The sequence below is a fragment of the Phyllostomus hastatus genome, unplaced genomic scaffold, assembly GCF_019186645.2.
Source record: "Phyllostomus hastatus isolate PE091 unplaced genomic scaffold, TTU_PhHast_1.1 phas_contig_40, whole genome shotgun sequence".
In the NCBI taxonomy this organism is placed as follows: domain Eukaryota; kingdom Metazoa; phylum Chordata; class Mammalia; order Chiroptera; family Phyllostomidae; genus Phyllostomus; species Phyllostomus hastatus.
The window spans coordinates 4,122,616-4,148,025 of NW_025333872.1; the positions used below are offsets into that span (position 1 = coordinate 4,122,616).

At 42.6% G+C, this 25,410-nt stretch overlaps 1 protein-coding gene across 2 annotated transcripts in view; it reads right to left on the minus strand.

The window, feature by feature from the left end:
- Positions 1-25,410, minus strand: part of MOCS1 (molybdenum cofactor synthesis 1) — a 38,117-nt gene that overhangs the window by 5,343 nt on the left and 7,364 nt on the right. For both annotated transcript variants that reach the window (XM_045843675.1, XM_045843676.1), the window contains exons 3-8: positions 24,047-24,214; positions 5,051-5,215; positions 2,855-2,916; positions 2,425-2,536; positions 1,959-2,071; positions 1,325-1,435 (exon numbers count right to left, since the gene is read on the minus strand). In XM_045843675.1, coding sequence (XP_045699631.1) covers positions 1,325-1,435; positions 1,959-2,071; positions 2,425-2,536; positions 2,855-2,916; positions 5,051-5,215; positions 24,047-24,214 — 731 coding nt within the window. The remainder of the gene's footprint in view (positions 1-1,324; positions 1,436-1,958; positions 2,072-2,424; positions 2,537-2,854; positions 2,917-5,050; positions 5,216-24,046; positions 24,215-25,410) is intronic.

The window sequence follows — 25,410 nt, forward strand, 5'->3', positions numbered from 1 at the left end:
GAGGCTGGGTGTTTGCTCCCTGCTTTCTCCCTCCTCTGACTTGTTGGAGTGGCTGCTCCCCTCCACAACTACCACACCAACCAGGAGGCCACTCTGCCAGCCTCCCGCTCTCACTGGGCCCCAGTGACACTGCCTCCCCCATTCTGGTTTCTTGCCCCCAGGGGTGGGAACAGCTGCTGCTCATGGAGTATCTTAACATCCCTCACTGGTCTCATAACCTGTACTATCAGTAGCTTCTTCAGTCCATTTCCTTCAGAATCCCACCTTCCATTTCCTACAGGGCCCAGGCTGATACACCGCCCATGGTGTAGGTCAATTTTATATCTCCAGCTCAGAAACGTCTTTTTAGCTTTGACAACAGCTGGATGATTTCTTTTGGATCTGAACCCAACCCACCTTCACCCCCACCCCCACCTCAATCCTAACCTGCCCCCGAAGTTGACCAGCTACCTGGATGCCTCTGTCGCTTCCCTCCAGCCACACAACCAAGTTCCCTCATTCCCCCTTCCCATTTTCACCTTACACTCTTACATATTTGGGACATTGCTAAATGGCCATCTAACCAGGCTTCTGATTTCCACATTCAACCTGTGGATTATTCTTCCTAAAACACCAATGGGAATCCTGCCCCCTCATGCTCAGAAACTGCACAGTGCCCCACTGTCAACAGAACACTATGCCCCCTCCACCTGCTCATTCAAGCCCCCACAATGTTTCTCCCTGTATCTGACTTCAGTCTGCCCTGGCTGTACTAGGATGAGCCCCAGATATGCCTCCTCCCCTGCCCTCACTTCTCCCCCAGCCATCCTTCAGGGCTCACCAAGGTCCATCCCCCTTACGATCTGCTGGGCCACTCGGCTGACACAGCATCCTGCACTTACACACATGATCAGCTTTGTCTGGTCTCACCAAGGAGGCTCTGTGCCCCCAAAAGGCAGGGGCAGGTCTATGCCTCCCTGTTATCTGCCCCCAGGATAGAACGACAGCACACACTCTTAGACATGAGTAACAGAGGCTGGTTTCAGAACTGGCAGAGTGCACAGTGACCTTTCACACCCCCCCCAAGTGGTAGCACTGAGTCCTGGAAACTGGACCCAATGAGCTGCAAGTTTCTTCAGGGACCCAAGGAAGAAAAGAAGGAATCAGGGCGATGGTTCCATGGGAGCCATGAGCCCACCTTCCTCTGCTGCTCCCCCACACGCCCTCCACAGATCTGACCCAGTTTCACCAACCACCCTGTGTGCCCTGCTGGTCTCCCCTCCAATCAGGGAGTGCTGGCAGGAAAAGATTTTCAGAACACAGAGTTGGAGAAGGGGATACTCACCTTGAGGTTCCCATCAGCTGTGATTCGAAGCCGGTTACAAGTGCCACAGAAATGCTCAGACATGGATGTGATGAAGCTGACCTGGCCTCGGAAGCCAGGAATTTTAAAGGCCTGGGCAAGGAGGGAAAGAAGGGCAGTGGAGGGGACATGGGTTGAAATGGGCCAGTGAGTGTCAGCTCTCACTACCTGACATCAGAGCCCTCACTCCATGGCCCTCTGCAGTGCATCCCTTTGGAAGGGAGCACCCAAGACCCCCAGACAACAGAAGACTATGGTACATGGATGGGATGAGCTCTCTGCCTGTGCCTGGCCTGCCTGAGAGCAAACCTGCTAAGCATACGGGGACCTGTGGGCAGCAAGGCCAGAGCAGGCCCCGTGGAAGCGCAGACTGAACAACCCCTCCACCACTCACCAGAGTGTGTCCTGAGACAAGTCACTCAAGCCCTGTCCCATGCCCGGCCTGCCTCTGCATCTAGGAGAAGGGAGGCTGCTGTGACAGTACTGACATGCTTCCTGCTAAATGGTACTGTCCTGAATCACTGCAATCAACCTCAGTATGGCCCCTGCCAGCTCTCCCGTCCCAGGGTGGAGGCACGACCTTCCTCCCCACCTAGCCCCCAGGCTGCCCCCCAACCTTGGCTGTGCTGGATTCCTCCTCAGGCAGCTTCTCCAGCTCTGGCCACTGCTGCTGGAGGGTGTCCAGCATCTCTTTGTAGCTGACCATCTTCTTGAAGTTCCATTTGTTGCCTGTATTGGGGTTGGAGGCTCCTGAGTCACAGTGCTATAGGAGCACAGGGGCTTCGGGCCCAGCCTTCCACACAGCCCAGGAATCAGTTCTCTCAGAATTGAGGTCAGGTGGCCCTGCCTAAAAGCTCATCACTGAAAAGCCTCTGATGCCCCATTGTAGCCCTAGTCTTAGCACCTGCCTGGGCCCCTCCCCACCATCCCTGTAGACATTTCTACATACACAGCACAGTTTGAGGTCAGCAGCACCCACTGTGCGAGCCAGACCTCACTGGCCCACTCCACCCTTCCCAGGGTCCCCATGCTCTGCTGACTGGCCCAGCCTCCTCTCCCCTCCCCAACCCCACATCACTGACCATCAAAGGGCATGTACTCTATGAAGCGCACATCCAGGGGGAGGCCCTCAGTCAAGGCCACAAAGTCCAGGAGCTCGTCTTCATTCAGGCCTCGCATCACCACACAGTTCACCTGCCCAGGGACAAAGGGACCATGAGGGCTGTTCCCCAGGTTTTGCAGGGATGACCTTTGGGGATCCAGAACTTGCCTTGTCTCTCCACTGGAGGTCCCAATCCTTGCTTTACCCTACAGGGCTCTTTGGATTGGGGGATTCCATGGGGCCACATTTCCCCCCTCCCTTGTGGGGTGAGGGGCAGAGCTGGGTACAGTGGATAAGGAGGTGTGGTAGGGGGACGTGGAGCTGACACGGGCTGGGAGCTGACAGCGAAAGGCCAAGCCAGGGTGGAGGGGACAGGAAGCCAAGGGCCAGTAGCAGTGGCATGTCCTCACCTTCACAGGACTGTAGCCCAGCTCGATGGCCTTGTGGATACCCTCCATGACCTTGTGGAAACCTGCGGGGAGCAAGAGAAACAGTCCAGGAACCTCCTCCCTCTCCTGGACCCCCTCACACCCATGGGGAAAGGAAGCACCAGAGCTGCAAGGAGTCTCAGAGACCACTGAGTCCGGGGACTGGCAAGCGTTTTCTGTAAAGGGCCAGACTGTAAATATTTTAGGTTTTGCAGGCCAAGTGGCAAAGTTGAGGATATTATGGAATTTTATTCATAAAGATTTTATTGACAAAACTCAGAATATAATAATAATTGAGTATATTTTTGTAAGATGGGTCTGCATATGGAATGGAAGAATGAATTACTTTTACAGGGATAATATTTTGCTTGATTTGGGTTCATAGTTAAGTTAATGTTCCCTATCATTAAAACTGATTGCAAATGTTACTTGCAAAATCCATGCTTCATTCGCAGGCTGTTAAAAAGCAGGCAGGGACCTGATTTGGCCCCTGGGCTGCATGCAGTGTGTGAGCCCTCTTGGTCTACAGGAGGAACCCGAGGCCCCAGAGAGAAGCAGTGTTCTGCTGGCAGCCTTACGACACATCTCTCAGAATGCAGGTTTCCTGACTCCCTTATCAAGGCTTTCTCCTCAACAGCTCGTCTGTTCATACAATCTGCATATTCCCAACAAGCACTTACTGTGCACGGGAGTTGGGCCAGGGCTGGTGAGCATTTCCTATGCATGTGGTTTTCACCTATCTTTGTGCTTAACCCCAGGCTGGCTTGTCTTTACCCTGGCTCATCTCAGCTCACTCCTATATCCAAACATTTGAGCATTTACTGATGCTTCAGAGTTTGGTGATCGTGTGTGTTTCCCAGCCAGGACATCATGCTGAGGGAAGGTGGCCTGGGGATGGCCTCCCCGGTGTCCTTGCAGCATTTCTGGATGGCCCAGGGAGGAATGTGCAGCTTTCATACAAAATGTGGTTAGGATAATCTAGAACTTCTTTCCTCTGTAAAGCACTCTCCCCTCCAATAGGAAGCAGCAGGCACAGGAATCTGAATAGGGAGGAAGATCCAATGGTAGGGCACACAGTCTCCAATCCTCATTCTAGGAAAGGAGACACAGAGATGGGGTGGGGGGATGTGAGGGATATAGATGTGTGTGGGGGTGGGGAGGGTAAAGCCCACAGACACACTTCTACTTCCTACCTCAGAGCCCTGGCTGGTTCCCAGCTGAGATTCTCCCTCAGAGTAAGCTCGCTGGATCTGAATCCCTGTCCCCCTGCCCAGTTCCTCAAGGCCCAGTGTTCATGACTCCTCTTTGAAGCCCTCTAGGTCTCCCCCAGCTAGGAGTTCTCTCTCCCTCTCTGTGGTACTTTAATTGACACCACTAGACAATTAAATCTAGTGGCATTGCACCTTTTGTACCTTAGTAGCCTGTCCTACAGGGCAATGTCAATATCCCCTCGGTGCCTGGAGCAGCCCTTTGCAGAGGGCAAGGACTCCCAAGTACTTCCTCAGCACATGGAGGGGTGTGAACAGGGAGTCACACTGTGAGGCAAGAACCTCTGCCCCAACATGAGACCCAAGACCCAAGAGATGTGAGTGGGTGGTGGCCTAATGAGACCCAGGGCTCTGGCCAGTCTACCTTCTCAGCCCCACCTTCCCTGAGGAAGCCCAGGGAGGAGGCTGAGGAAGTGCCTGTGCAGGGGGTGAAGGGAGAGGCTTATATCCAGGATGGGCACAGAGAGCACCACTAGGGACTGCCGGGGGCCCCCACCTGTCAGTGCAGGCACCTCAGAACAGCTGCTTGTACCCTGGGTGGCCCCACATTTCTTCAGAGCTCATTATATGGTAACCAACTCATCCCAGTGTGCCAAGGACTATCTTGTTTTAAAACAGAAAGTCTTGAGTTCTTGAAACACTCTTAGTCCTGGACAAACTGGGGTAGGAGGAAAGGCATGGCTAGGGGAGGTTGGCCACCATAGCTCTTAGCATCTGATCCCCAAAAGTCCCTAGGGATGTGGCTACAAAGGCGAGGGACATTTGGTCCAGGTGAGGGGTGAAGCCTAGGCTTATCTATTGCCCAGATACCAAGAGCGAGATACTAGGCCTCTCATCATAGCCCCAGCCACAGCTCTCAATTATGGACACCTTGGACGGACACCCTCCACTGTGAGTTGCATATGATCACCTTTCCTGCGGACGATGAACTCAAACTTGGCTGGCACCAGTGTGTCCAGGCTGATGTTGATGGCACTGAGACCCGCTTTCTGAAGCTGAGGCAGCAGCCGGGCTAGGTTGATGCCGTTGGTGGTGACACCGATGGTCCTCAGCCCCTCCAGCTGATGGAGCTGGGCTGTAGAAAGAAGAGGAGGAAGTGTCAGCCTCCTTGTTTTTGGCGAGGCCAGGGGAAGGGCTGAGTCCACATAAGATGCATGGAAAAGGAACTTTCTGTGGATCTCAACTTATAAGGCTAGTTTAGTAAGAAACATGAGAATAAAAACAATGATAAAAATAACATAAAAAAATTAAATACTGAGTGTTCACTCTGCTAGAGGCTCTGCTTAGGGCTTTCTGTGCATGAGCTCATTGAAGAGTCACAATAATAATGATCCCCATTTACTAGATAAGGAAAGAGAGGCTCAGAGAGATTGAGAAAATTGCTTCAAGTCACACAGCTAGTAAGAGGAAGCTTTGAGAATAAAAGTCATGTGTATTTGACCCCAGAACTATGCTCTTAATAATTAACTCACAGGTCCTGATACTCTGGTTTGGATTATACCCTAAACTGACTCCTCCAATCCACCAAAAATTTCTAGAAATAACAGGATTAAAAAAACAAACCTGCCCTGACTGGTGTAGCTCAGTGGGTTAGGCATTGTCCCACAGACTGAAAGGTTACCAGTTTGATTCCACTCAGGTCACATGCCTGGGTTGTGGGCCAGGTCCCCACTTGAGGGTGTTCAAAAAGTAACTGATCAATGTTATCTCACACATTGAATGTTTCTCTCCCTCTTTTTCTCCTTCCCTTCTCCTGTAAATAATTAGCCCTGGCTGGTGTGGTTCAGTGGATTGATTGCCAGCCTGTGAACCAAAGGGTCACCCATTCGATTCCCAGTCAGGGCACATGCCTGGATTGTAGGCCAAACCCCCAGGAGGGGGCGCCCGAGAGGCAACCACACATTAATGTTTCTCTCCATCTCTTTCTCCCTCCTTTCCCCTCTCTCTCTAAAAATAAATAAGTAAAATCTTTAAAAAAATAAATAAAATAATTAATTTTTAAAAACCACAATAGTATTGCAAGTCAAGAAAGAATGTCTTCAATGGCCCAGAAAAGTGGAGAAATACTGGAAGATAGAAAGCAGAGGGAGATAAGATGAAATGAGGAGACCACAGCCCAAAGCACACACAGAAGAAGGTTCTGTACAAAGTGGGAGAGTGACTAGCATGCACCATGCTTAGCAGTCACATGGACAGAGAGTGGAAGCGTCCTTGGTTATGTTAAGGAGGTTGCCTTTCTATGGAATTATAGCTGGATAAGTTGGGCAAGTTGGCCTTCTTCTCATTCCCAGGAGCAGGAAGAAGGCAGCAGCCTTTACCCCCAAAATAGAGTGCTTAAGCTAGCCAAAGTGGGTGGGGGAAGCCTTGAGTAAGCTGCTGATACTCAGGAGACATGGGAGCCCTGAAGCCCAGAAACCTGGCAAGACCTCACGTCCCTATCCACAACCTCAGGGGCAACTAGCATAAGCAGAAACAGCAGTGACAGCCAGGCCAGTATAGCACGGAATCAACAAACATTTAAAGACAATACTGAGAAAGAAAGATAAATTCCGTAAATAGAGAAATGAAGGAAGAACAAGTAAGAGAGATAAAAGAAGATGATTCTTTTAAAATTCTGAGTTAGATGAATATAGGTACAAAAGTCCTCAACAAATACTAGCAAACCAAATTCAATAATACATTAAAAGGTAATACACCAAGATCAAGTGGGATTTATTCCAGGGATACAAGGATAATTTAACATCCACAAATCAATCAATGTGATATACCACCATTAATAAAATGAAAGACAAGAAACTTATAGTCATCTCAATACATACAGAAAAAACACTCAACAAAATTCATCATATATTCAAGATAAAAACTCTCACCAAAAGGATATAAAAGGAATGTTGCTCAACATAATAAAGGCCATATATAATAAGCCCACCTTGAACATCATACTCAATGGTGAAAAGTGCAAAGCTTTTTCTCTGAGATTGGGAACAAGATAAGGATGCCCACTCTCACCACTTCTATTCAACACAGTATTAGAAGTCTTAGCCAGAACAATTAGGCAAGAAAAATAAATAAAAGTCATCTAAATCAGAAAGGAAAAAGTAAAACTGTCACTGTTTGCAGATGACATAATATAAAACATAGAAAGCCCTAAAGAGTCCACCTAAAAACTGTCAGAACAAACAAATTAAGTGAAGTTGCAGGATACAAAGTCAATATTCAACAATCTGTTTCCTATACACTAATAACTAACAGAAACAAAACAATTAGGAAAACAGCCCCACTTACAATTGCATTGAAAATAATAAAATACATAGGAATCAACTGAACCAAGCAGGTGAAAGACCTGTGCACTGAAAATTCTGAGACACTGATAAAAGAAATTGGAAAAGACACAAATAAGTGGCAAGATATTCTGTGCTCATATACTGAAAGAATCAGTATTTTGAAAATGTTCATACTACTTAAGGCAATCTACAGATTCAATGCAACCTCTATCAAAATTCCAATGGTATTTTTCACAGAAATATAACAAAAAATGCTAAAATTTGTGTGGACCCATGAAAGACTCCACATAGCCAAAATGATCTTGAGAAAGAAGAACAAAGCTGGAGGCATCATGGTTGCTGATTTCAACTTATGTTGCAAAGCTATAGTAATCAAAACAGTATGGTACTGGCATAAAAACATATACATAGATCAATGGAACAGAATCAAGAGCCCAGAAATAAACTTACACATAAATGTTCAATTAATTTAAGGAACAGGAGCCAAGAATATACAATGGGAAAAGGACAGTCTATTCAATAAACGAGGTTGGGAAAACTGCACAGCCACATGCAAAAGAATAAAACTGGACCACTATATTACACCATACAAAAAATCCACTCAAAATGGAACAAGGACTTCATATGAAATGATAAAACTCCTAGAAGAAAAACAGGTGATAAACTTCTTGATATTGGTCTTGGTGATGAGTTGGATCTGATACCAAAAGCAAAGGCAACAAGAGAAAAAATAAACAAGCTAGACTACATCAAATGCTGTTCATTACAGCATTATTTAAAAAAAGCCAAGACATGGAAGCCACCTAACTGTCCATCACTAGATGAATGGGTAAAGAAAATGTCACACATAGACTAACACAAGGAATATTCAATCACATAAACTCAGCCATTTGTGACAAGGATAGACCTTGAAGGCAATATACTTAGTGAAATAAATCAGAGAAAGAAAAATACAGTATTCTCTCATTTATAAGTAAAATTTTTTAAAAAAATCACAGATACAAAAAACAGATTTGTGATTGCCAGAGGTGGGTGGTGGGGCTGAGTAAAATGGGTAAAAGGCAGTCAAAAGGTATAAATGTCCAGTTGTAAATCATTCCTGGGGATGTAATATACAGCATGGTGACTAGTTAATAATACTCTATTGTATATTTGAAAGTTGCTAAAGATCTTAAACAGTCTCATCACAAGAAAAAACATGTATAACTAAGTGTGGTGAGGCCCATTAACCACATTTATTGTGGTGATCGTTTTGCCATACATACAAATATCGATTCACTATATTATATACCTGCAACTAACACAATGTTATATGCCAATTATATCTCAGTACAAAATATCAGAGTTAACATTCTCTATGGTTTAAATATTAAATTCTGAAATGAGAAAAAGAACTAATTAGAACTCTAGAAAATAAAATATATATGGTTATAGGAAGAAATATTCTTTATGGAAAGTTATAAAATCTATATAGTTATGGAAATATCAAGATGTATAGAAAGTTATAAAATATATAATTATAGAAAGAAAACTTGATGAGAAAAAGCACGGACACGTATGAAGAGCAAACGAGCAAGTTGTAATGCTGAGCAAGGAATTCTCCCAGGCTGAACACAAAAGAACAAGAACGAACAACAAAAAATACCTGTTCACATTTAAATCCAATAAAGTCTAGAGAAAAGATACTGTGTCAAAACGTCCATGATGGTTATCTTTGATCAGTAGTATTATTCTGTTTGATTTTTACATTTACTTGTCTAGAGATAAAACTCATTGCAAACCATACGAATGCATGAATCTTGGTGAAGAATCAGCTTGGTTCTGCAGAAGAGCAGACACCAGGGGTGAAGTGCCCAAGTGAAGACTGGAAGAAAGCCTGAGAAAAAGGCATTGGAAGATCACAAATCGAACCATCAGTTCAGGTAGGGGTGTGCAGAGGTGCCCGTGCTCATGGTATAGGACTAATACTGTGTGACCTCTCTAGAGAGAAGTTATGTATGGTACTTTATAAAGCCTTTGATCTCAAGTTTCAATTCTAAAAGTCTACCTAAGGAAATAATCATGGATGTAAACAATACTTACTTGCAAGGATGTTTATGAGAGAGGAATGCATAATAAAAGGCAGTGGGAAATCATTCTGACCCAACAATAGAAAACTGGCCATATTCTAGGGGCGTCCAACCTTTTGGTGTCTCTGGGCCACACTAGAAGAAGAAGAGTTGCCCTGGGCCACACATTAAATACACAAACACTAACAAAACTGATGAGCAAAAAAAAAAAGGTTTTAAGTAAATTTACAATTTTGTATTAGGCCGCATTCATAGCCATCCTGGACCTCATGAGGCCCATGGGCTGTGGGTTGGACACCTCTAGATGATGGAATGTTATGCAATCAAAAATAAGTCTGAATAATATGTTAGAATGTAGAGAGAGAAACATGCTATAGTAAGTGCAGAGAACAGATTAAAATTAGCTAACATGATTTCACTTAAATATGGAATCTAAAAAACAAAATAAATGAACAAAACAGAAACAGACTAATAGATACAGAAAACAAACTGAGGTTTGCCAGATGGGAGGGAGGTTAGAGTCTGGGTGAAAAAGGTGAGCTCAAGAGCACAAATCGGCAGTTACAGAACAGTCATGGGGATGTAAAGTACAGCACCAGGAATACAGTCAGTAATATTGTAATAACTATGTATGGTGGCAGATGGGTACTAGAATTATTGGGAGAGTAACGTTGTAAATTATATAACTTTCCAACCACTATGCTGTATGCTTAAAACATAAAATAATATTGAATGTAAACTGTAATCAAGAAAAAAAAAGTAAAGAACAAAACAAAACCAGTAGTTAAAAACTAAATGCAGGAAAAAAACCCAGTATGTTGACAATGGTTACTATTGAAAAAGTTATATATTTTTTGCTTATCTGAAATAAACATGTATTACTTTTGTAATAAGAAAATAAAATTTTAAACATAAAAGTTGTTTTAAACTAACAAAAAAACCAAAAAGCTTTACTCTAGGGCTCTGCCAACAAGGGAAATTAGCAGTAGTTGCTGGTGCCCTCCATTGAGGGAGAGTCCATAGAAACACAGAATCCAGGACATTAATAAAAGAAAATCTTGAGAAACTCATAGGAAGATGGATAAGCCTTTTGAACTGGTATGGGGGAGGGGAGCTGTAGCATGGGGTTGCAGGTGGCTGGCAGAGAATGCAGGCGTTAAAAATAAGTGAACAAGTCAACTTTCTTCTTGCCCTCACCCCTTGATGCCTCAGAACAATCACTGCTCATCCCTTCACTGAAGAAATCAGTGGCTCACAAATCCACTGGTGGTAAACTCGGGAGTTGCTGAGCTTTGCTGGAAGAGCAGTTGAAGACAACAGGAAGGGAATTGACAACCTCCTGCATTCATTCCTCCACCCTCCCAAAGCCTCAGGACTGGTGGATTAAAATCAAGGGTGACTGTCTCCTTCCAAACCTGCTTCTCCCTGAGGGTTTGAAGGTGAAGACCTAAAAGACTGCCATATTATATACATTCAGGAAGTGCCATTCTCATCATAAGCAAAATAAATAGCACCCCATGCAGTCTTACATGGCAAGGCTGGTCATTTGGTGGGGAGGCAAACATGAGTGAATAACTGTGATATTCTGAGGTCTTGAGCTCCCTACACCTGTTAAAGACTAAAACCTGGCATCAATCCTTTTTCCATTAAGCAGAGTTATGTTTGTTACGTGCCACTGAGTCAACTCCGACTCCTGATGACCCTGTGAATGAGTGATGTCCACGTGGCCTGTCCTCAACAGCCCTGCTCAGCTCCTGTAGACTCCTGCCTATGGCTTCTGTCATGCAGTCAGTTTATCTCATATTTGGTCTTTTCCTGCTACCTTCTATTCCCAGCTTTATTGTCTTTTCCAAAGAACCCTTCTTCTCATGATATACTAGAAGTAGAACAGCTTCAGTGTTATCAATTTTGCCTCTAGTGATGTTTTAGGGTTATTTGTTCTAGTACCCCCACTTATTCATCTTTCTGGTAGCCCAGGATATCTGTAAAGCTCTTCAACACCATATGTCAAATGAACCATTTTTTTCCTATCAGCCTTCTTCACTGTCCAACTTTCACATCCATACACAGTAACTGGGAATATCAGTGTATGGATGATCTTAGCCTTGGCGTCTAATGACACATCTTCGCATGCCCTTGAAAATCTTTCCCAATTCTTCTATTGCCCTTCTGAGTCTCAGCCTTCTCTTGATTTCTTGGCTGCAGTCTCCATTTGAACTGCTACTGAAACAAAGTAAGCAAAATCTTTAAGGTAGACAATAAAAACATGGAAATTGTTAAAGCTGTATATTTATTCTGCAGTCATTGTGGTCTTCGTGATGTTCACACAAAGTCCTGCTTTGGCACTTCCTTCTTTCAAATTCATCAGAAGTTGTTTCAAATCATTGCAAGTAAGATGGTGTCATCTGCATTTCTTAACTTACTGATATTTCTTCCACTAATTTTTATTCCTTCTTATGAGTGTATCCCAGATTTTTTGTATGGTATGTCCTGTATACAGATTAAACAAATAGGGAGATAAAATGCACCTTTGCCTATAGGAAACTATTCTGTCTCTCCATATTCTGTCCTGACAGTGGCTTCCTATCCACAACACAGATTACACTTCAGGACAATCAAGTGCTAGGGCACACCCATTTCTTTCAGAGCAACCCATGGCTTTTCATGACCCGGTAAAGCAGTTGAAGGCTTTACTGAAGGTTTTATGAAAAGTCTGTAAAATACAGACTGACCTTCTCCTGAAATTGTCTGGAGCTTTCCCGTACCCAGCATATGTTTGCAATTAGACCTCCAGTGCCTCTTCCTTTTCCAAACCCCGCTTAAACATCAGGCATTTCTTGCTCCACAGGAGGTAGAAGCTTTGGCAAATCACCTTGAGCACCACTTGACTTGCGAGGGAAATTAGAGCAAGGGTCCCATAGTTACTGCACTCCTTGGCATCTTCTTTCTTGAGAATTGGGATGTATATCAAATGTTTCCAGTGCCATACAAAAGAGCTAATATTTTAGGGGAACAAACTTGCAGGCTAAACTAAGGACACCCTGGAGAAGTACAACTAGTGCCCCCCAGAAAAATATATCTAAAATACGAACAATAGAAGAAAAATCATTAAAACAGATATATCAGGTATGCAAAATAAACATGATAAACACAGTAAAAATAAAGGATGTTTACAATATAAAACAAACATTTTCATTTAAAAAAACAAGGGAAAATGCTAAGTAAAAATATGATTGCAAAATAAAGAACACAAGAAATAAGATGAACAGTAATATAGACAGAGGAGAAATTAGTGAAGTAGGAGGTAGCATGAAAGAGTTCTCCCAGGTCAAAAAGGAGAGATTAAGAAATCAAAATATAATTTAAGAACTGTGGAGGTTATAAGTAGAAGAGGCAACATCTAGATAATACAGGTTCCAGGAAAAAAATTAAAATGGAGAGAAGAAAATACCTGAAGAAACAATGGAGAACTTTCCCCCGAACTTTAAAACAAACTGCCTAGCATTAAAAGAACAATTTCAATGTCAACTGAATGGATGAGGAAAAGCCTATGTTAGACATAGTCTAGTAAAAATTAAGAAAGTCAGATACAAAGAAGACACTCTAATAACTTCCAGTAAAAAAGAACATACCACTTGCCAAGGGCAAGAAGCGGATGGATAGACTTTTCCCAATAGCACACTGGCTGGAGGAGACAATGCAGGGAAACATAATAAAGGAATGAACCTTGAACCTAAAATTTTGTAAGCATTCAAATAACATTATCAAACTACTGCTACTTTACAACATCATAAAAACTACCTGGCTTGCCAGATTTAATTAGATTTATTATCAAAATTAGATTCCCCATTAGACCCACACTGAAAAACTGTTAGGGGAAATAAACAAGATGAAAAACAGATTTAGAAGATGCAACAATTATGGGCAATCAAACACCTCAGTAAAGTTTGTTGTTATGTTAAAAGACAGTGTGCTTACGAGAGACACGGGGAGACTATTTGTGATAACACACAAGAAAATTCTAGAAAATATCAACAATAAGTGGGTTGGCAAAATCAAGGGCCTACACGTGTGTTAAAGTTCTTATCTTCTTAGGGAGACGGAGGAATCATTTATTTAAAAGCCAAAAAGGAGAAAAAAAAACACATATAAAAAGTATGGCAGATAAAAGATTGTAGAAACAAGTCCCAATATGTTAATAATCACAATACAGGTAACTAGAATAACTGGTGAGTTACCAGGTAAAAGTCAGAGATGGTCAAATTTGATTTAAGGAAAAAAAAACAAAGTAACAGCTATGCACTGTTATAACAGACTTATCTAAAGGATAAGAACACACAAAAAAGTTTATAAAGTCAAACAATGAAAATAGATTGAAGTTTTACTACAGCTATAAACAAGCTGATATAGCTTTAGTAAAATAAAATACATACATAGACTGTCAGGCCTAAAGTATTGTCATGGAGAGAAACCCACCACACAGTGATTCAAGATTTAATTTATGAAGAAGACAACAATTCTAATCACATGCAAATCTAATAAAATGTCCTCGATGACATATAAAATAAAAAGCAATAATATCTCTGAGAGAAATTAACAAATCTACACATTTATTATTGGCAGGCCATGCAGATACAAAGCCAGTGAAGACAGAGATAACCAGAAGACTGAACAATAAAATTAACCAGCTGGATCCAATGAACAAATGTAAATATTTCCATCCAATAATTAAAAATTAGCCATTCTCTTAAAGCACACATAGAACATTTACAAAAACTGCCAATATAGTAGATCATAAAAATCTCAATAAATTCTAAATAATCATATAGATATATTATCCAACTACCACATGCTTAAATTATAATAATAAAAATGTAAATGAAAAATCCTCACATATTTGGAAATTAAAAACACTACTTCTAAATATTTCATGAGTGAAAGAACAAATCAAAATAAACTTAACAAATATTTAGAACTAATATTATAAAAGCAATGGGCTATCCCAGGATGGAAGCAGGAATAATAAAATAGAATACAAATATACCATAAGAGGTTCAACAAATCCAAACACTGGTTTGTTGACTAGCACAACAGACAAACCTCTGACAAAACTTGTCAGGGGGAAAAAGAGATAAGGCACAAATAAAACACATTAAGAATAAAAAAGGACAAAATTGCAAGTAAAACTGAGACTCAAAAGATAATAAGAAAATATTACCAATAGTTTCACACCAATAAATTTGAAGTCAGAAATAACAAATGTCTAAAAATTAAAAAAAAAACCTACCAAAACTGATTTCAAAAGAAGTAGAGAACTTGAATAGTACAATAACTATTCAAGAAATTGAAACAGCAGTTTAAAATCTCCCTGCAAAGAATATACCAGGCAGAGACAATGTTACAGGTGAGATCGACCTTTCAAAAGCAATTACCACAGTTTATTACAAACTCTTACAGATAAAAGAATAAGAGGGAATACTACCTGCTACGGTCTAAATGTCTGTGCCCCCAAACTCACATGTTGAAGACTAATATCCAGTATGATGGTGTTAAAAGGTAGGGCCTTTGGAAGATGATTAGGTCATGAGGGCAGAGGGAGTAGCACTCTTGTAAAAGAGATTCCACAGAGCTCCTTAGCTCCTTCTGCTAGTGAAGATAAAATGGGAATTCTTCCACCCAGAAGGGAGCCCTCACCTGACCATGCTGGCACCTTGATACTGGACTTCCAGCCTCCAGAACTGTGAAAAATAAGTGTTTGTTGTTTATAAGCTAACCAATCTGTGGAATTTCGTTATAGCAGCCTAAATGGACTAATAAACTACCTAACTCAGTTTTTGAAACTTAATACCAAAATTATGAAAAGGAAACTTATAAGACCATTTCATTCATGGATATAAATGCAAAAATGTAAATAAAATTTAACATACTAAACCTAAAAGTAGATAAATACAAAGTATACCAGGACTAGGTTGAGTGTATTACAGGTTTAATATCAGAAAAGCTATAAGTGTCATTCAGAATAGTAAAGAAAAAAGTCATAAATTATCAAAACATACATAAAAATATATAATAAAAAACTTGGTAAACTAGGAAGGTAACTTCATTACCTTATAAAAGTTATTTGTAAAAATAAATCATATAAGAAACATTCTACATGAAGAAACATTAGAAGTAGTTTCATATTACCACTGTTATTCAACATTGTACTTAAGATCCTAGATAGTGAAATAGGACAAGAAAAGGAAAGTAAAGGCATATAAATAGGAAAGAAAAAATAAATTATCTTTAGTTGCAGATGATATGGTTGCTAGTATATAAAACACCAAACAACCTAAACAGACATATCATAGAACTGACAGGAAAGTGAAGTCAATAAACCAATAATAACAAAACGAGAAAATGTAATTTGAAAAATGATGCTGTATCTGTCAGGATCCTAATATAAAATAGAATTCACCCCAGATTGTTAAAATAAAGAGACTTTATTGAAAAGACTACTTACGAAGGTATGGGCAGAATTAGGGACCCCAACAATGAATAAATAGTACAGCACTCAGACTAGCAACATTGGGGATTCTACTATACTTAGGGCCAAAGGGACATGAAGAGGAAATTAAGTTAGGAGTCCAGTTAAGTCATCATGGAGGAGAGGCTGCCCAATAACAGTTCTAGTCCCAGAAGGAATACAGCTATTGTTAAAAACCCAGTGTAGAAATAGTGCAGGGTGCAGTGAGAAATAACCTGACCTCACTGGCTGACCCAACCCATAGGGAACTCAACAGACAAGGGATCCTGGGTGATGTTGTGCCTTGGGTTCAGCTACCTGGAGCAAAAAGCAAGGCAAAGGAGGGAGATGGCTTTGGGTTGGTGGGTACGTGAATAAAAATGATGTTAATTATCCCCAATTTGACATACAGATTTAATGCAATTAAAATCCCAACAGATACATAAATAATGAACATTCTGAAAAGGGAATTACAAAAAAAATCAGTTTATAATACTATCAAAATAACAAAATGCCTAGGATTAATCAAAGTGAAAGACCTTAAAATGAAAAGTTTGCATTGCTTAAAGAAGTTAAAGAAGACATACATAAATGGAAACACATCTCATGTTCCTGAGTTGTAAGACTTACTGCTAAGTGTCAATATTACCCAAAGCAATCAACAGAATCAGTGCAGTCTACATCAAATTCCCAATGACTTCTTTTATAGAACGAGAAAAGCCCATTCTAAAATTCATATAGAATATCAAGAGGCCCTGAATAGCCCAAACCATCTTGAAAAAGAACAGAACAGGAGGACTCACACTTCCTGATTTAAAACCCATTACAAAGCCACAGTAATGAAAACAGTGTGGTGCTGGCATAAAGACAGACATACAGGCCAGTGGAATGGAATAGAGACCAGAAATAAATGCTCACATGCACAATCAACTGATGTTTAAGGGGGCTGCCAAGACCATTGAATGAGGGAAAGAACAGGGTTTTTTTGTTCGTTCTTTTTTCCAACAAATGAGGCTGAGAAAACTGGATATCCACATGCAAAAAAATGAAGTTGGACCCGTATACCATATACAAAAATTAACTCAAAGTGGATCAAGGACCTAACACAATAACAGTCTTGGAAGAAATCACAGGACAAAAGCTTCACAACGTTGGATTTGGCAACAACTTCTTGGATGTAACTCCAAAGGCACAGGCAACCGAAGAAAAATGGACTTCATGACAATTTTAAAATTTGGGCATTAAAAACACTCTCCATAGAGTAAAAGGCAACCCACAGAATGAGAGAAAATACTTGCAGATCTATCCTATTATGGATTAATATCCAGAATAACAGAAAGCTCCTAAAATTCAGTAACAACAACCAAAAAACAAAAAAACAAACAACTGAATTCAGAAATGGGCAAAAAACTTGAAAAGATATTTTTCTAAAGTAAATATACAAATGGCCAATAAGCACATGAAAAGGTGTTTAACATCACTAACCATTAAGGAAATGAAAATCAAAACTGCAATGATACACTACCTCATACCCATTGTGATGGCTACTATCAAAAAAAGATAAAAACGAGTGTTGGCAAGAATGTGGAGAAACTGGGGTGCTTGTCACTGCTGGTGGGAATGTAAAACAGTACAACCACTGTGGAAAACAGTATGGAGGTTTCTGAAAAAATTAAAAATGGGACTACCGTACGACCCAGCAATTCTACTTCTGTCTCTTTGAAAGCTAGATCTCAGAGGTACTGCTACCTCTAGGTACATAGCAGTAATATTCACAACAGCTAAAAGTGGAAGCAACCTAAATTGACCAATGAATGGATTATCAAAATGTGGTATATTCATACATGGATTCGGCCTTAAACAGAAAGAAAATTCTATAATATGCTATGACATGGATCAACTTTGGGAACATTATGCTAAGTGAAATAAGCCAGTCACAAAAGACAAATACTGTATAACTTCACTTACATGAGGTTCTTAGAGCAGCCAAAACCCATAAAGACAGAAAGTACAATGGTGATTAACAGGGCCTGGGAGGAGAGGGGAGAATCGGGATTTACTGTTTAATACATGTAGAGTTTCAGACTTACAAGATGAAAAGACTTACGACTATGGATGGTGGTTATGGCTGTACAACAATGTGAACATATTTAATATTACTGAACTGCATGCCTAAAAGTGGTTAAGACGGTAAATTTTATGTTACATGTATTTTAAAACAATTAAAAAAAACCCAAAATAATACAACAGAATTTTCCATGGAATTTGGTAAGCTGATTCTAAAATTCACATGGACAAAGCTTAGTACAGCTAAAGCACTGCTGGAAAACAAAGAGGCTTCTTGCCCTGCTGGATAGCAGATGTACACACAGCGACAGTGATTAAGACTGCATGATACTGGCACAGAGATAGACCAACTAATTGAAAGAACAGAATAGAACCCAAATCAGAGCAATGCCCACCTGGCAGATTTATAGAGGAAGTGGAGACTACTCGATACAAAGAAACTAGAAAAAATGACTATCTCATGGAAAAAAATAAAACTGGATGCCCCCAAATCACCCACAGATGAACTAAGGACTTAAATGTAAAAAGCAAAATGTTAAATGTTTTAGTGAAAAACCAGGCAGTTGTTCTGACTTTGAATGAGGAGTTTCATTAACAAGATGCAAGAAACACTAACCATAAAAGACAAAACAGATACATTTAAGAACTGCCATTGCTTCAAAGAACTGTTACACAAAATGTGGCAAATTTTTTTCAAAATGGGAGAAGATATTTGCAACATAAAGAACTTTTACCAAACCAATATGAAAGGACCAATTGAAAAAATGGGCAAAAGACCACCTTCTATTGCGCAGAAAAAGAAATACACACACGTGTATATACACACATATTTATGTGTATATATCTATATGTATATGTGTAAATACATATACTTGTATAAGTATATGCATATGTATATACATATACATATATTTACACATGTCTGTATAAAAATAAACATGCGAAGAGATGATTGACCTCATTCTTGAAGCCACATAAAATAACATTTTACACCAGTTCAAGTGGCAACAGTCCAGAAGGTAACACTGAGTGCCAGGGCAGATGTGGGTTTAAAAGGGTTTCTTATGTGCTGCTGGCAACAGTGTAATTTAACACAACCACTTAATAAGATAACGTCAAATTGTCTTCCAAAGTTACAATTCACATATTCTATAACCCAGCTATTCCACTTCTAGAGAAACTATACAGCAGGATAGCTGAATGTGAATAAAAATGTCTAAAGCGGCAAAGTTTATAACATCAAAAAACAGGAAACAATCCAAATGCTCACGACCAACATGACTGTGAGTATCCACGTAAAGGAACAGCAGATCACAGAGAAGAGGAATGAACTGCAAACTCGGTGACATGCATGAAGTCCAGTGCATCAAAAGAGTAAGCTCTGAATGGCTATGCACGGCGTGATACTTAAAGTTCAAAGCACTATATCTCATTTTTAAAAAGCAATGATGAACACAAAATTTAGGAGTGTTTCTCTCAGTAGGGGAGGTACAGGATAGAGAAGTCATCTGTGGTTAAGAGTTATTGCCAATGTTCTTATTCTCTTCCCCACCCCCCAAAATACTGGTGAGGTAGTCGGCTTACTTGGGAATGTATAACATTATTAAAACGTATAAATTAGTATGAATAAAGTAAAATAGGCCATGCATGCACCAATGATGAGACTATCTTATGAACTAAGGATCAACCAGAGTTCATCAAAAATGAAACAAAACAAAAAAATGCTTCGTCCCTTTTCAAAAACCCTTAATGTTTCCCTACTGCATTGGGCCTCTCATGGGCTTTAAAGCTATGAGATCTAGATGCTCCCTGTATCTTCATTTCTGCAGCACAGTGCAAGACAGGAAAGAAGGGAGTGGAAGAGGAAGAGATGGAGGGAGGAAAGGTAGAAAAAAAAAGGAAAAGGCTGAAGGACCCAGTGATTCTAAAGATAAGGGAAGCTCATCTGATAGTCATAAGTCATTCTTGAAGTTAGGATCCAAAACAAGTGCTCTGCAAACTCCTCCAAAACTATTAGAGTTCTTGTGTATTTATTTCCCGTTTTCTTATTTCTCTTGGGAAATCCCAAACATTCACTATTCAACATAGCAGCTGTTAGCCACGTGGAGCTACTAATTAAAATGTAACAGTTATAAATTCGGCTCCTTTGTCACACACTAGCCATATGTCCAAAGCTCAAGGTTATTGTGGCTGCTGTCTCCTGTATCAGACATCACAGATCTCAAACACTTCCACCACCTGGGAAAGCTCTATTGCACAGCACTGCTTTAAACCCATCTCAGCTGAAAAGAAGGGGCAGGGGAACTTGTACGCACAGGGGCTGTGTTGGGGGAGTGCCAGGGAGTCCAGGACTTGGCAGAGAGGATCACAGATGACAGAAGACAGAGCCAGGGAGGGCTAAGCTGTCTTCCCACGGGAAGTTCTGCAGCATCAGGCCCAAGGCTGACAGCACTTCAGGCAGGGACCCCGAGAAATCAAGACAGCAGGCTCAGAGAAACCTGCAATTGCTTTCACTCTACCCCAGGGTGGGGTCCCTGGAAACTCAAACCTGAGAGGGTGGGGACAAGTGTTCGTGAACATCTCAGCTGACTGCTGTTCCCTCCCCAGCCCTGCCACTCAGGGCTGTTTTGCTTTGAAGAACCTCTGGGGAATGTTGGGAAGCGCCCTGACTGGTATCAGAAGCTGAAACCCCCACCTAGGCTAAGGCTAGGGGAATGCCCTTGGAACTGTAAGCCAGCAAGGAGACAAAAGCTTATCTTCCTGGCAGGAATGCTGCTTCTGCTGCTTTATTCATGACTGAACCCCAAAAAGCTTGGTCGGTTAGCCAAAGACAGGTAAGATTCCCCACAGGGGGAATGACCTAAGACAGGCACGATCACTTTGGGAGGCTCCCCAAAAGAAGGGCTTGGGGGGCTACAGCAAAAGCGGGTGATGGACCCTCGCTCCTCGGCTTTGACCTAGCCTGAGTTCTCAGCTTCTGGGAAAAAACCTCCTTGTCTCCCAGTTGCCTTAGTTCCCTTGCTCCACCTAAGCCTGAAACAATGACACTGTGTTGCAGCTCTGTACTGAGAAGTACGGATTCCCCTCCCCAGGGTGATCAGGCATAAGAAAGAACATTTAAATTACTGTGAAACCTTCTTTGTTTAGAATGCTCTCAGTTGAATGAGAAGGGTCTTAGGAGGAAGTTATTTTGTTCCTCCGTCTTATAGCTCTTTGACCCCCAACTCAATAGACCGGCAGAGTTCTTTGTTTTCTACGGTTCCTTACTTCCCCCTAATGAGTACTGTACTTTACCTGAATTACTATGCAGAATGAGCCTAATAAAAGCAGGTATGGATGGTAAATCAGCGCGCTCCCCACTAGGGGGGGTGGCCATTTCGTCCCTACTTCCCCACAGAAACTAGTCTGTCTCTGTGCATGTGTGTTTTTTCTCGCGTGTTTTTCGTCGAGCCATCCACAGCGTTCCATGGTCACTGCTGGCCGGTGACCCACGCACAACAGGGGAAGGTCAGAGGAGTTGGCTGAGAGATGCCAGTGTTAGCAAGCACAGCACCACAGGAATTCAAGACATTGCAGCTGTCACTCGTTCTGGAGTACTGGAGGAGGGGGAGGGCAGTCTTTCCCCATTAACCCACACCCTAGGAGGCAGGAAACAGAACTTTGTTTGCAACATAAAGAAATTTTGTTGCGACAATGGCCTTTCCCAACTAGTAAGCCTGGTCCCCCTGCTCTCAGCCAGAACACATGACCATGGACCATCGTAGCAGGAAAGCCCTTGAGGTGGAGAATAGCACAGCTGAGGAAACCGAGGCCCACAATGGGAAAGGAACAGGCACGAGGTCACAAGGCCAGGCAGCGACAGGGTGGGAACAGGGCTGACAGCGTTCCTGGCTCCATTCTTCCCACCATGCAAGTCAGCGGCTTCCCTAGAGCGCTCTGCGTCCTCAAGTCTGATCAGTCATCCCTCTGCCCAGCAGGATGCTCCCCCAACTGCTCTCCCGTGCCCTCTGCTCTCCCACAGGCCCTGGCACAAAACACAAGGATTTAAGGTGGAATGTGTGCCCGAGGGAAGATGAAGTGGCCTGAACAAGGGGGCTGGGCCTGGCAGCCAGCCAGGTTCAGCAGGTTCAGCCTTTTCCTGGAACCAAGCCTCTCTTGGACATGCTGAGGAGCCACCTGAAACAGGTCAGCTTCCCTGGGACAGCTTGTCCAGCCCAGAAATAATGGCAGGATTCCAGGCCAAGTGACTGGTGAGGGGTGGAGAGAGCTGGCCATGGGGAAGGGAAAAGGAGAGGGCTGTCAGGGGTTCCTGCGCCCCTTCTGCGGGCTCCCAGGGCACCTGGGCTCCTTGTCAGGTGGCAGGCTCCAGCAGCTGCTTCTGTCAATGGGCTGTGGGTCCTCGACAGCAGCGTCTGAGGCTCATTGAGCCCCAGCACAGTGCCAGACAAATGAGAGCACACTCCAGAGAACACTTATGGAGCCAGCAAATGAGACATAGAGCATAGGGCTTGGGAGATCCTGTCCAGAGCAGCTGGGACAGGAGTGGGGGTGAAGGGGTAGAAGGCTCTGCAATCAAGAACACAGAACCTTATCTTCCTCTGATTGCATTATCGACAATCACATGAGCAAAGGTCTCTTCCTGCCTGACCTGGGGCTGGAAGCAGTGCAGGGGCACCCCTTACAGACAGAGCACGTGCCACAAAAAGTGCTGAGCATTTCCTTCTCGTTTCCTCCCCATTTTAACACTATAACTTAGGTGCTATATCCATCCTAAGGCTTGGAATGGATTTTAAAACTTGCCCAAAGGCATGCTGTCAGTAAGAGGCCCAGCAGAGACTCACATGTGGCTATATCATACTTTAGAGATCATACTTTGAACCATTCTCCACTTGTCCAACAGATCTCCATGGGCGCCACCTGTGTGTCAGGTTCTGGGAACACAGCTGGGGACAGACCTGCCATAGTTCCCTGAGGGCTTGCATGCTAGTTAATGGCGGAAGAGATCATACAAAGAGAAAAAAAAACCATACAACCAAATAACGTAACTTAAAAAAAAAGGCAAAAAGCCAGACAGTAAATATTTATGGCTTTGCCAGCAACATGGTCTCTGTTGCAACCACTCAACTCTGCAAAGTAGCCATCGGAAATGTGTGAATGAGAGGTGTGGCTACGTTCCAATAAAACCTTATTAATGGATAGTGAATTTAGAATTTCATATAATTCTCATGTGTCACTAAGTCCAATCCTTTGGGGTTTTGTTTCAGTCTACAGAAACCTAAGAGCCATTCTTTGCTTGCAGGTCACACAAAAACAGGTGGGAGCCCAGATTCGGCCTGTGGGCTGTAGCTTGCCAACTCCTAGGGCAGAGAGTGGCTGGAGTGTCTATGCGGAAATGTATTAATACTTTATTTTTTTATTTTTGAATTATGCTTTCGGGTTATAATTTGACATCCGCATAAGGGATGTACTTTGGAGGGGTCCAGGAGGCCTGAGAGCGGAATGAGGCAGGCAGTGAGCCCTGTACTCCCAGAAAGGGAACAACAAGTGCAAAGGCCTGGCACTGTGCCTGGGGGCGGGGGGAGAGGAGAGGCCAATCATGTGGACCTCCAGGCCCCGGTGAGGACTTTAGTCTAAATGTGATGGCAAAACATAAATAAGTGGAACAATAAATCAATGTCTCTCTGTCTCTCCCTGTTCCTTTCTCTCATTAAAATCAATAAATACAAATAAATAGATAAAAAATGTGATGGCACACCTCTGAGCTCTGGCACTTAATAGCTTTGTGACCTTGGGCAAGTAATTAAACTTCCCTGTGCCTTATTTCTTAACAAAATGGAATGATAATGGTACCCATCTCAGAGGGCGGCAGGACCCAGCAAGCATGAAGCTCTAAGTGAACGTTAGCTGCCAATGTTAACACTGGAGTTCGGCTGGATGAGACGGGAGCTGGGAGAAGTGGTGACAGCTTTCATCCAACTCACCCACGATGTCCACCACATCTGGCCGGATGAGCGGCTCTCCGCCCGTAAGCCGGATCTTGTCGACGCCTTCTTTCACAAAGAGCCGTGCGAGTGTCAGGATTTCCTCTGTGGTCAGCAAGTCAGCCTTGGGGGTCAGTGGGACACCCTCCTCGGGCATGCAGTACTGACCTGCAGGGAAGGGATTGGGGGGGGAATGATGACAACAGTCATGGCAATAATGTGTCCCGTCCCAAAGCCCCTACCAGGCCAGAACTTCTCCTGAACCCCACCCAGACAGTGAGGAGAGTCCTCGCCAAATATGAGGCAGTGCAGACCCTCGGCCACATTCTCTCTGGGTCTAGGAAATGGCAACATTCCCTCCCACCGTGGGGGAGTTGAGAGTCGTGGTTAAAGATAACTAGGCAGATGTCAGAGGCTGGCTTGAGGTACGGGGTCACCAAGACTCTGATTCCGCAGTGCTGGGCATGGCCTGCCTGGAGGGCCAGGCCCCTGGGCCCTTTCCTTCTGGCACTGTTCACCCTCTTTCATTTCATCTGGTTTTGTCAAATAATTACCCCTGTGTGTGTACATCATGGGCTATGAAGTGTTCTCTGGCCTAGTAAAAGCCGCTGTTCTCTGTAGATACAAGTGTTCTTGTGAACAGCCTCTTTCAGGTTATTGTCAGTGCTGTCTTATAGGTTGGGAAACTCCAGTACTACACATTCAGGGTGAGGTAGCAGAATGGGGTAAATGAGGTGAGCCCTGGCAGGTGAGGGGGAGCCATCCTCACTGTCAGTTCCAGTGGTACAGTGTTATCAAGGATTGGGCATGATCTGTTAGAAGATCATTTAGCCAAATTAGTGAAGGGTCCAGAATTGGTCTTTTAAGACTGAACAGAATATGTATGAATATCAGAACATCAGTACTGCATGGAGTAAGTATTGTTTGGTTAAAATTTACTATATATACATATGTATTGAGCCATGAAGTAAACACATTTCTATTTCTATTTATTTCTATTTATTTATTATATTAATATAATATTATATTAATATAATATATTAATTTCTATATTTATTATGTTAAATGTGAAGTAAACACATTTCTATTTCTATTTATTTCTATTGTGAGCTACAGAGGAAAGAAGGGAGGAAGGGAGGGAGAGAGGAAGGGAGGAAGGGCGGAAGGGAGGGAGGGGGAGGCCAACAAACTTCAGAAGTCACGTAGCAGTGGGTACGGCCCAGAGCGGTCTACAGCAGACCATGAAACGAAGATTGTGGATCTCACATATTTCTAGTGTCTGCATGGCCTGAACTTTGGGCACTTCAGGGCGACAGGAGGGAGGAAAAAAGAACACTGAAGAGTGAGCGATGCCGATCCAGTCT